Source organism: Cetorhinus maximus, chromosome 3 (genome assembly GCF_964194155.1).
Source record: "Cetorhinus maximus chromosome 3, sCetMax3.hap1.1, whole genome shotgun sequence".
Taxonomy (NCBI): domain Eukaryota; kingdom Metazoa; phylum Chordata; class Chondrichthyes; order Lamniformes; family Cetorhinidae; genus Cetorhinus; species Cetorhinus maximus.
In genome coordinates, this window is record NC_135881.1 from 27,120 (window position 1) to 40,268 (window position 13,149).

General features: G+C 43.9%; 1 protein-coding gene across 1 annotated transcript in view; it reads right to left on the reverse strand.

The window, feature by feature from the left end:
- Positions 1-437: 437 nt before the first annotated feature.
- Positions 438-13,149, reverse strand: part of macf1b (microtubule actin crosslinking factor 1b) — a 383,409-nt gene continuing 370,697 nt past the window's right edge. Inside the window, exon 37 of the mRNA XM_078534257.1 lies at positions 438-542. Coding sequence (XP_078390383.1) covers positions 498-542 — 45 coding nt within the window. The 3' untranslated portion in view covers positions 438-497. The remainder of the gene's footprint in view (positions 543-13,149) is intronic.

Sequence of the window (13,149 nt, forward strand, 5' to 3'; positions counted from 1 at the left end):
CTCGTCACATCCTGCCAATCAGAAAAAGACCCATTTATGCCAACTCTCTGCTTCCTGTTAGCTAGCCAATCTTCTATCCATGCCAATGTGTTACCCCTATGCCATGAGCTTTTATTTTCTGAAATAACCTTTGCTGTGGCATTTTATCAAATGCCTTCTGGAAATCTGAATACAGTATATCCACCTTGTTACATGTATTGGTTTTTATTTTGGTTAAACCTTTGTAAATGTACAATATTATGTGTAGTTGTGAAGCAAAATGAAAAGTTTATCTGTATGGTATGTAATAAGTTAGTTGTTAAAAGTTTATGATGTTAGGTTCTTGTAAAGCTATTGTAAAGAAACCTTCACAACAGCGAAGCTTTATTTCTTCAAAGGTGATGGTGTTAAGAAGCTCAAATACTTGCCTTTAGTTCATAGGTCGGGAACTTTTGTTCCCGACGATCCTCAGGCCCCCTGCGCATGCGCCAGCTGCGAAATGGCTGCATAAACGCTGGTCATTTTTTTCTGCAGTTTTCAGGCTGGGGACCAGCCCTGCATGTCTGCACAGGAGAAAAGAAACAGGTCGGCGTGAAAGGCGGGTCAGATGACCTGATACAGAGTGTCATTATCTTGTAGATGCCCCAGAGAGCACAACCTGGCAGGGGGTCAGGGAGTAGTCTCAAAAGGCAGCTCAGCCAAGGGGTAAAAGCCAGGGTGCAGAAATAGGTCCCCTTAAGTGAAGTTAAAGAAAGGAGCAGAGTAATAGACTCTGAATTCAAGAAGAGCTGCAGGGAGCAGGTTTTAAGCAAAGTGGGCATGAGAGCAGCGCTAAAGATCAGAGAATGCAGCCGAAGGTTGGTGACTCCAGGCTGCGGGCTGTTGGGGCAAAGGTACCCCTTTGGAGCAGTGGTGTTCTGTTTGGCACACCTGGTGTGAGATTGTGCATAGAAAGTTAAACATGAGTGTACTTGGAGGTCCAGTGTAAAAGAATCTCAGGAGGTGAGATTGGAACCGTGCAAGGTGGGCCATTGTTGGAAACATCCAGGAGTGACTTTTGAAGAGAATTCCAAGGCAAGGTCTTCAAATGTGGAGCTTGGAAGCCTTTGTGAGAAAGACAATGTTTCAGTGACAATGACTCACAATGTGACAAATGTTTGGGTCGGCGGTTGAGAAATCCATGGAATCTTGTTTGGTCACATCTGTCAGCTATTGTGTAGTGTGGTGTGTCAACCACAGTTCACCTGTTAATTCACATTTACCTCATACGTATCCTGAATGTTAGAGTATAAGAGATATTGTAAACTGTTTAATCTTTCTGAACTTGTATATTAAAGTTGAATTTTGTATGCTCAAAACCCATGGAATCTTGTGACTTTATTCACTTGGTAAGCATCTTGAATATCAAACGTTAAACAAAATGTTATTGAGCCCTAATTGGATCTTCCCCACCCCTCCGCAGTGCCCCAGGGTCTGGCCAAGCTTCGTAACATCATGACTGTGTGGTTATGATATTATGGTTTTGTAAAAAGATAATCTTTCTTTTAAAAGATAGAAGGAGCATTAAAATGGCTGCCAAAAGTCACCTGACCTTTCACAACTGCAATGTTTCACAAGCATCTAGAAGGCTGCAACTGGATTACAAAAACACATATGCAGCCATGCGAAGACATTTGAAATTCAATGCGCATTTCCACAAGGGTAAACAGAAATTCATTGACAATGGCTTCTCTCACCAAACCTGGAAGGATGGGATCCATTAAAATAAATGGCTAAGAGATTTAAGAGGTCAATTGCCTCATCTGAAAGATAATGGATGTGACTCTACCCAGATTGGGCTAACCAAATACTGAATGTGGAAACACGGTTCGACAGCTTGGGAGAGCAGCCATTTTGAGTTTGGAACAGTGTAAAGTCTGGCTGAGAATAGCAATTTTGTGCAGAACCCCCAGGGAGAACTCTGAGAGACATCATCAGAGAGGGTTCTCAGCCAAGGGAGGATAAAGAGAAAGGTATCCAGAAATCACAGCTGTTCTATTGAAAGAGTCCAAGCAGCCTGCAATTGCCATAACCACAGAACTAGTGAGGAACAAGAAACCTCTCTCCCACAGAGACCCGGTGACCTGCTGAGTTTACCTTTTTTTTTGATATTCGTTCGTAGGATCCGGACGTTGTTGGTTGGGCCAGCATTTATTGCCCATCCCTAATTGCCATTGAGAATGGAGGGGCTTGCTCAACCATTTCAGAGGGCATTTAAGAGTCAACCACATTGCTGTGGGTCTGAAGGCACATGTAGGCTAGACCAGGTAAGGACGGCAGATTTCCTTCCCTAAAGGACATTAGTGAACCAGTTGGGTTTTTACGACAATCGACAATGGTTTCATGGTCATCATCAGACTTTTAATTCCAGACTTTTATTGAATTTTAATCCCACCAACTGCCGTGGTAGGATTCGAACCCAGGTCCCCAGAGAAGTACCCTACAAAGGCAACCTCCAACTATTCAACTACAGAGACCAGTGCAGTTGCTGAACACAACTCTTCAACTTCAATCCTCACTCCTGACAACCAGAACTTCAATTGCAAACTATGTACCTGCAACAATATCTTAAAGGACTGAACTGAATTTCATTTTTATTAGCATCTCTTATCCTAATTTACCATTTAAACTTTGTATGTATTTAGTTAGCAACTTTATTACTTCTACTCAAGTAACTTAGCAGTGTTTTATAATAAACTAACCTTCATCTTGATTAAGGGAGGAGGTTGTGAGAGGAGGACCCTGGGACAGGCAGTCAACAGCACCGAGAGGAGAATGTGAGAGGAGGACCCTGGGACAGGCAGTCAGCAGCACCTAGAGGAGATGATGCAAAGATTGGCCGGGTGGTTAACAGTGAGGTTGAGTGTCTTGGGCTACAGGAAGATATAGACAGGATGGTCAAATGGGCAGATAAGTGGCAGATGGAATTTAACCTGAAAAGTGTGAGGTGATACACTTTGAAAGGAGTAATTTGACAAGGAAGTATTCAATGAACGGCATGAGACTATGAAGTTCTGAGGAACAAAGGGACCTTGGCGTGTGTGTCCATCGATATCTGAAGGTGGAGGGGCATGTTAGTTGGGTGGTGAAAAAGGCATATGGGACACTTGCCTTCATCAATCGAGGCATAGATTACAAAAGTAGGGAGGTGATGTTGGAGTTGTATAGAACCTTGGTGAGGCCACAGCTGGAGTACTGTGTGCAGTTCTGGTCACCGCATTATAGGAAGGATGTGATTGCACTGGAGGGGATGCAGAGGAGATTCACCAGGATGTTGCCTGGGATGAAACATTTAAGTTATGAAGAGAGGTTGGATAGACTTAAGTTGTTTTCGTTGGAGCAGGGAAGACTGAGGGATGACCTGATCGAGGTGTACAAGATTATGAGGGGCACGGACAGGGTGGATAGGGAGCAGCTGTTCACTTTAGTTGAAGGGTCAGTCACAAGGGGACCTAAGTTCAAGGTGAGGGGTAGGAGGTTTCGGGGAGATGTGGGGAAAAAAGTTTTTACCCAGAGGGTGGTGACGGTCTGGAATGCGCTGCCTGGGAGGGTGGTGGAGGCGGGTTGCCTCACATCCTTTAGAAAGTACCTGGATGAGCACTTTGCACCTCATAACATTCAAGGCTATGGGCCAAGTGCTGGTAAATGGGATTAGGTAGGTAGGTCAGGTGTCGGTGCAGACTCGATGGGCCGAAGGGCCACTTCTGCACTGTGTGATTCCGTAATTAACTGGGATAGTTTTAGTGTGCAAGGTAGGGAGGGAGCAAAATTCTTAAGTTGCATCCAGGAGAACTTTTTTAGCCAGTACATAGAAAGCCCAACAAGGGAGGGGACAGCTCTGGACCTAACACTCGGAAATGAGCCTGGGCAGGTGGGAGGTGTATCAGTAGGGGAGCATTTTGGAGATCATGACCATAACTCAGTTAGATTTCAGATCGTTATGGAAAAAGATAAAGTTGGGTCGGGAATAAAAGTTCTAGAAACATAGAAATGAGGAGCAGGAGTAGGCCATTCTGTCCTTCGAGCCTGCTCCGTCATCCTATATGATCATGTCTGATCCTCTACCTCAACACCATATTCCCACTTACTCTCCATACCCCTTGATGCCCCTAACATCCAAAAAACTATCAATTTCTTCCTTGAAATTATTCAGTGACCCAGCCTCCACAGCTTTCTGTTCTAGAGAATTCCACAGGTTGACCACCCTCTGTGTGAAGAAATGTTTCCTCATCTCAGTCCTAAATGGCCTGCCCCATCCTAAGGCTGTGGCCCCTGGTTCTAGACTCCCCAACCAGGGGAAACATCCTCCCTGCATCTCGTCTGTCTAGCCCTGTTAGAATTTTATATTTTTCAATCAGATCTCCTCTCATTCTTCTAAACTCTAGTGAATACAGGCCCAGTCACACCAATATCTCCTCATATGACAGTCCTGCCAGCCCCGGTATCAGCCTAGTGAACCTTCACTGCACTCCTTCTATGGCAAGTATATCCTTTCTTAGGTAGGGAGACCAAAACTGCACGCAATACTCCAGGTGTGGTCTCACCAAGGCCCTGTATAACTGCAGTAAGACATCCCTACTTCTGAACTCAAATCCTCTTGCAATGAAGGCCAACATACCATTTGCCTCCCTAATTGTTTGCTGCACCTGCCTGTTTACTTTCATTGACTGGTGTACAAGGACACCCAGATCCCTTTGTACACCCACATTTCCCAATATATCACCATTTAAATAATACCCTGCCTTTCCGTTTTTCACACCAAAGCATATAATTTCACATTTATCCACGTCATACTGCATCTGCCATGTGTTTGACCATCCACACAACTTGTCTAAATCGCCCTGAAGCCTCCTTGCATCCTCCTCACAACCCCAGCCAATTTTGTGTCGTCAGCAAACTTGGAAATATTGCATTTGGTTTCCTCATCCAAGTCATTGATATATATTGTGAATAGCTGGGGCCCAAGCACTGATCCCTGCGGTACCCCATTAGTCACCACCTGCCACCCAGAAAAAGACCCATTTATTCCCACTCTCTGTTTCCAGTCTGTCGACCAATTTTCAATCCATGCCAGTATATTACCCCCGACCCCATGTGCTTTAATTTTGCCCACTAGCCTCTTACATGGGACCTTATCAAAAGTCATAGTGATAGAGTCATAAAGGCCTACAGCACAGAAAAAGGCCCTTCGGCCCATCGCGTCTGCACCGGTCAAACAAGTACCTAACTATTCTAATCCCATTTTCCAGCACTAGGCCCATAGCCTTGCAAGCCTTCTTGAAATCTAAATACACCACACCCACTGGTTCTCCCTTATCTATTCTACAAGTTACATCCTCAAAAAACTCCAGTAGATTAGTTAAGCATGATTTCCCTTTCATAAACCCATGCTGACTTTGTCTAATCCCATTAATGCTTTCCAAGTGTTCTGTTACCACGTCTTTTACAATAGACTCTAGCATTTTCCCCTCTCCTGATGTTAGGCTAACTGGTCTGTAATTTTCTGTTTTTCCTCTACCTCCTTTTTTAAATAATGGGGTTACATTTGTCACCCTCCAATCTGTAGGAACTGCTCCAGAGTCCATAGAATTTTGGAAGATGACCACCAATGCATCCAATATTTCCAGGGCCACTTCCTTTAGTGCTCTGGGATGTAGATTATCTATCTCTCAGGCCCTGGGGATTTTTTAGCCTTTAACCCCATTAATTTCTCCAGCACCATTTTTTTTGCTAACACTGATTTTCTTCAATTCCTCCCTCTCACTAGACCCTTGGTTCCCTAACATTCCTGGGAAATTATTTGTGTCCTGTTTTGTGAAGACAGAACCAAAATATGTGTTCAATTCTTCTGCCATTTCTTTGTTCCCCATTATTATTTCCCCCATTTCTGACTGTAAGGGACCTATATTTGTCTTTGCTAATCTTTTTCTCTTCACATATTTATAGAAGATTTTACAGTGAGTTTTTATGTTCCCTGCAAGTTTACTCTCTCACTCCATTTTCCCCTTCTTGATCAATCTTTTTGTTCACTTTTGCTGAATTCTAAACTGCTCCCAATCCTGAGACTTGCTGCTTTTTCTGGCAATTTTATATGTCTCCTCTTTGGATGTAATACTATCCCTAATTTCAGATAGTATTGTTTCCGACCAAAGTTTATCACTCTCGAGCTGAATGCTAAATTCTACCATGTTATGGTCACTGTTTCCTAGGGAATCTTTTACTCTGAGATCATTTATTAAACCTGCCTCATTACACATTACAAGATCCAAAATAGCCTGATGCCTGGTTGGATCCACAACGTTTTGTTCTAGGAAACCGTCCTGAATACACTCTATGAATTCTTGTTCATGGCTACACCTCTGCCAATTTGATTTTCCCAATCTATATGAAGAATAAAGTCACCCATGATTAGTGTACTGCCTTTTTTCACATGCTCTCATTATCTCCTGATTTATTCTCTGTCCTACAGTATAGCTACTGCTAGAGGGCTTATAGACTACTCCTGCAAGTGTCTCTTTCCCCTTGTTATTTCTTACCTCCACCCATATGGATTCTATATCTTCCAATCCAAGATCCTTTATTGCTATCGTATTGATCTAATTGAATGACAAAGCAGGCTCGAGGTGCGGAATGGCCTACTCCTATTCCTATTTCGTATGTTCGTATGGATGGTGTCAAGTTCTTGAATGTTGTGGGACCTGCACTCATCCAGGCAAGTGGGGAGTATTCCATCACACTCTTGACTTGTGCCTTGTAGATGATGGACACACTTTGAGGAGTCAGTAGATCAGTTATGATTCCTAGCCTCTGTCAGCCCAAGCCTGGATATTGTCCAAGTCTTGCTGCATTTGGACATGGACTGCTTCAGTATCTGAGGAGTCATGAATGGTGCTGAACATTGTGCAATCATCAGTGAACATTCCCACTTCTGACCTTATGATGGAAGGAAGGTCATTGATGAAGCAGCTGAAGATGGTTGGACCTGGGGCACTACCCTGAGGAACTCCTGCAGTGATGTCCTGGAGCTGAAATGACTGACCTCCAACAACCACAACCATATTCCTTTGTGCTAGGTATAACTCCAACCAGTAGAGAGTTTTCCCCTGATTCCCATTGACTCCAGTTTTGCTAAGGCTCCTTGATGCCACACTCGGTCAAATGCTGCCTTGATGTCAAGGGCAGTCACTCTCACCTCACCTCGGGAGTTCAGTTATTTTGTCCATGTTTGAACCAAGGCTGTAATGAGGTCAGGAGCTGAGTGGCCCTGGCAGAACCCAAACTGGGTGTCAGTGAGCAGGTTATTGCTAAGCAAGTGCCGCTTGATAGCACTGTTGATGACCCCTTCCATTACTTTACTGCTGATCAAGAGTAGACTGATGGGGTGGGAATTGACCGGGTTGGATTTGTCCTGCTTTTTGTGTACTGGACATGCCTGGGCAATTTTACACATAGCCGGGTAGATGCCAGTGTTGTAGCTGTACTGGAACAGCTTGGCTAGAGGTGCAGTCCCTGTTCCTTATCACTTTACCTGTCTAGCAGCACTGTGGGTGTACCTACACCACATGGACTACAGCGGTTGAAGAAGGTGGCTCATCACCACCTTCTCAAGGGCACTTAGTGATGGGCAATAAATACTGGCCTAGCCAGCGATGCCCTCATTCCATGAAAGGATAAATAAAATTCATGCAGTTCTTATCCATTTTGCTACTGTCCCATTTATTCCAAGAGCTCTAATATTTGCTCACAGATCTGTTATGCAGCACTTTAAATCACTGGTTTGGCCTCACATGGACTGTTGCACCACACTTTAGGAAGGATGTTCAGGCTTTAAAAATGGTACAGAAATGCTTCACGAGGATGTTTCAAAGAATGAGGGACTTCAGTTACAAAGACAGATTAGAGGCATTACAGTGCAGAAGGAGGCCATTCAGTCCATTGTGTCTGCGCTGTCTCTCTGAATGAGCAATGCACTTAATGCCATTCCTTAGCTTCTCCATGTAATCCTGCGCATTCTTCCTTTTCAGATAACAATCCAATTCCCTCTTGAATACCTTGATTGAACCTGTCTCCCCCACACTCTCAGGCAGTGCATTCCAGACCTTAGCCACTCGCTGTGTGAAAAAGATATTCCTCATGTCGCTTTTGCTTCTTTGGCAAATTACTTCAAATCTGTGCCCTCTCGTTCTTGATTCTTCCACCAATGGGAACAGTTTCTCCCTATCTACTCTGTCCAGCCCCCTTATGATTTTGAATACCTCTATCAAATCTCCGCTCAGCCTTCCCTTCTCCAATAAACACAGTCCCAACTTCTCCAATCTATGTTCATGCCTGAAATTCCTCATCCTTGGAACCATTTTTGTGAATCTTTTCTACACTCCCTCTAATGTCTTCACATCCTTCCTAATGTGAGGCACCCAGAACTGGACGCAATACTCCAGCTGAAGCTGAACTAGTGTCTTATTCAAGTCCACATGACCTCTTTGCTCTTACCCTTGGAGAAGAGGTCTCCTTGAGAGAAGATTTGATAGAGGTATTCAAAATCGCGAGGGCTCTGGGCAGAGTAGCTAGGAAGAAACTGTTCCAATTGGTGGAAAAGTTGAGAACCAGAACTTTAAGAAAATTGGCAAAAGAAGCAATAACCCCATGAGGAAGGACATTTTTATGCAGCAAGTAATTGGGATCTGGAATGCACTGTCTGAGAGTGTGGTCGAGAGAGGGTTAATCAAGTGGTTAGGATCTGGAATGTACTGTCTGAGAGTGTGATCGAGACAGGGTCAATCGAGTGTTTAGGATCTGGAGTGCACTGTCTGAGAGTGCGGTGGAGACAGGGTCAATCGAGTGGTTAGGATCTGGAGTGCACTGTCTGAGAGTGTGGTGGAGACAGGGTCAATCAAGGCATTCAGAAGGGAATTGGATTATTATTTGAAAAGGAAAAATTTGCAAAGCCACATGTAAAGGGCAAGGGTTTGGGACAAGGTAAATTGTTCTGTCATTGGACCAGACATAATGGGCCTAATGGCTTATTCCTGTGCTTTACCATTCTAGGATTTATCAAATGCCTTTTGGAAACCCATGTACACCACACCAACAGCATTAACCTCATAATCCTCTCTGCTACCTCATCAAGAAACTCAAAAAAAGTTTTTAAACAAGATTTGCCCTTAACAAATCCATGCTGGCTTTCTTTAATTAACCCACATTTGCCCAAGTGACTTAATTTTGTCCTGAATTTTCGTTTTTAAAGTTTCCCCACCATGGAGGTTAAACTGACTGGCCTGTAGTTGCTGGGTTAATCCTTATACTCTTTGTTGCACAAGATTGTCACATTCGCAATTCTCCAGCCCTCTGGCACCTCCCCTAAGTCTAGGGAAGACTGAAAGATTGTGGCCAGTGCCCCTGAAATTTCCACTCACTTCCTTCAGTATCTTTGGATGCATCTCTTCAGTCCTGGTGCCTTATCAATTTTAAGTACAGACAGCCAATCCAATACCACTTCTTTCTCAATTTTAAACCATTCAAGTGTCTGAATTACCTCCTCTTTCACCATGACCTGGGCAACATCATCTTCTTTGATAAAGGCAGATGCAAGTATTCATTCAGTACCTCAGCCATGGCTCCATGTACTAACCTGCATCAGGTCCTTTTCACCCATCAGCTCTGTACTCGCTGATCTGGGTGGGCCCTTGGTTAAGCAATACCTCAATTTTAAAATTCTCATCCTTGTTTTCAAAATTCTCCATGGGCTCACTCCTCCCTATCACTGAAATCTCCTCCTGGACTGCAGCAGTTCAGGAAGGCGGCTCACCACCTACCTTCTCAAGGGCAATTAGGGATGGGCAATAAATGCTGGTTGTGGTAGAGTGCGATGTACCTTTAAGAGAAATTAGTTAGTTGATTATGTGACCGTATTGACCAATTGCTACACAGCATGGGCTTCTTGTGTAACTGGAAGTCTAGAGCTGGAGGTGTTAGTGCTCTGTTCTTAGTTCGAATAAACCACCAGTGTTTGTTTAGTTAATCGGTCTCTCTGTCTATAATATTTCAAGCACCAACTAATATGTTAATATCAAGGGCGCAGCTAGCTCACGCTGGACAAAGTGAACCCGATAACCTAAAACATTAAACTGGCGACGAGGATAAATCAATTGACGGCAATCGAGAAAGCCGGGTTAAGCCAGCTCCGTTACTTCGCCACTACCTTGAAAGCGCAGTCTCCTTAGGCATCGAGTATGCCGGGGTTTGGGCATCTTGAACCATTCAACCCTGTTTCTGATGACTGGTCTCATTACGTTGAACGCCTAGCGTTTCCCTTTACTGCTAACGACATCGCGGGGGAGGACAAGAAGAGGGTGATTCTTTTGTCCACATGTGGCAGCAAAACGTAGCCTCATGTCACCAAACACCCCCGATTCCAGAACTTTCGACGAGTCAGTAAATATTGTAAAAAACCACCTGAAGCCAAAGCCCCCAGTTACTATGCAGCATTTTAAATTCAATTCGAGGAATTGGCTTCCAGGAGAGACAATCGCTGGCTATGTAGCTGCTTTAAGGGAATTAACAGAATATTGTGAGTTTGGAACTTCTGAAACTCATCTAGACTTCAATAAGGCATTAGAATTAGCAACATGGAGAGGCTGTTAGAGACTCGGAGGCAATAAAAGATACACAAAATGGTACCGTCCATCTTGTAGGTCGGGAAGGGCCGGTAACAAAAGGCGCAAAAACGTTGGACTCCGCAGAAAGGCAGAGAACACCCACTATGTACAGACCATTGAAGAACAACAGGACTACAGTGAAAACCCACGACGTTAATGAGAGAAATGCATCCAGGCAGCCTGCAGACGATAGACAGTTCAGAATATCGAATGCTTTTTCTGCCACCACAATGGTCACATAATGTGGCACTGTCAGGATCGGCTGAGACAGCATTTTAAAAACAAAGGGGGAAATCGCGAAATTTGTCTCGTTGAAGAACCAGAGGAAGCAGAATCTGTCATCTATTCATTATACAACCTGAAAGTGGGCAGAACTGAGCCAATCTAGGTAGTCATTAGAGTCAATGAACAACCTATCAAGATGGAGGTCGATACTGGGGCATCAATGTCTGTCATAGGAGAACATACGTTCAGACACTTGAATAAAGGAGCCCATCCTTTAAGTTTGTAAGAATCGGGCACTAAATTAAATACATATATGGACGAAGAAATAAGAGTGAAAGGGATATGTCAAATCCTGGTGCTGTATGGGGGTTAGTCTGCAAATTTACTCCTTATAGTAGTAGCTGGAGCAGGCCCCAGTTTAATTGGTTGCAACTGGCTCAAAAAGATTAAATTGCAATGGGCTGAGATTTTTCAAATAAGAATGAGAAACTTACAGGAATTGTTACAAAAGTATGCTTCCATTTTCAGTGACGAACTGAGAAGGATTCATAGGCTACAAAGCAAAATCCACATAGACCCTAACACAACCCCCAGATTTATCAGAGCCAGACCAGTCCCTTATGCTCTATGGGACAGGGATGAGACTGAGATAAACAGGCTGGAAAAGTTGATGGTTGAAAAGTATCTTACAACTGGGTGCAATTTTCCAAGTGGGTGACACCCATAGCACCCATACTGAAGCCAGACCAAAGTGTTCGCCTACGTGTTGACTATAATTTAACTGTAAACAGAGTGGCCAAACTCGATAGACACCCAATAGCAAAGATTGATGAATTATAGTCAAAATTGGCAGGGGGCATCACATATTCAAAACTCAATATGAGCCATGCCTACCAGCAGATAGAGCTGGAAGAAGGTTCTAGGAAATTTGTGACCATTAATTCACATTGAGGATTGTATCAATATACTCGACTACCCTTTGGGGTCCCATCAGCGTGTGATATCTTCCAGTTTCCAACATGGAAAATCTGTTTCAGGGGCTGTCCCATGTTGCTGTTTATCTGAATGATGTCTTAGTCACTGGACGAACTAACAAAGAACATTTAGCTAATTTGGAGGAGGTGCTGAAACACTTCTCACAAGCGGGGGCTGTGCTTCAAGCAAGAAAAATGTCTTTTCCAAGCCAAAGAGGTAGTTTACTTGTGCAGGGCCTGTCTCCCATGGAAGAAAAGGTCAAGGCAATTCGCGAGGCACCTGCACCAAGAAACAGTACAGAACTAAAGGCCCTCTTAGGCATGATAAACTACTATGGGCAATTTCTCCAAATCTATCAAACACACTGGCTCTGTTATACATATTGCTTAAGAGAAATCATAAATGGATTTGGCAAGCTCTGCACTAAGATGCGTTTCTGAAGGTAAAGCAATTATTAAGATCATTGGCCCTATTGGTTCACTATGACTCAAAAAAAAATGTGATTTTAATTGCGGCTTATGGAGTAGGGGCTGTACTTTCACATCAGTTGGCGGATGGCTCTGAATGACCCAAAAGTTATGCATCTCGCGTGCTCAGTGCTGCAGAGTGACGATATTCTCAAATTGAGGAGGGCTTATCTGTTGTGTTTGAAACATAGAAAATAGGAGCAGGGTTAGGCCATTCGGCCCTTCGAGCCTGCTCCGCCATTCATTATGATCATGATTGATCATCCAACTCAATAGCCTGCTCCCGCTTTCTCCCCATATCCTTTCATCTCTTTCGCACCAAGAGCTATATCTAACTCCTTCTTGAAAACATACAATGTTTTGGTCGCAACTACTTTCTGTGGTAACGAATTCCACAGGCTCACCACTCTCTGGGTGAAGAAATTTCTCCTCATCTCAGTCCTAAATGGTCTACCCCATATCCTCAGACTGTGACCCCTGGTTCTGGACTCCCCCACCATTGGGAACATCCTTCCTGCATCTACCCTGTCTAGTCCTGTTAGAATTTTATAGGTTTCTATGTGACCCCCACTTCATTCTTCTGAACTCCAGCGAATATAATCCTAATCGACTCAATCTCTCCTCATATGTCAGTCCCGCCATCCCAGGATAGCAAGTACATCCTTCCTCAGATAAGGAGACCAAAACTGCACACAATATTCCAGGTGTGGTCTCACCAAGGCCCTGTACAATTGCAGCAAGACATCCCTGTTCCTGTACTCGAATCCTCTGGCAATGAAGGCCAACATACCATTTGCCTTCTTTACCGC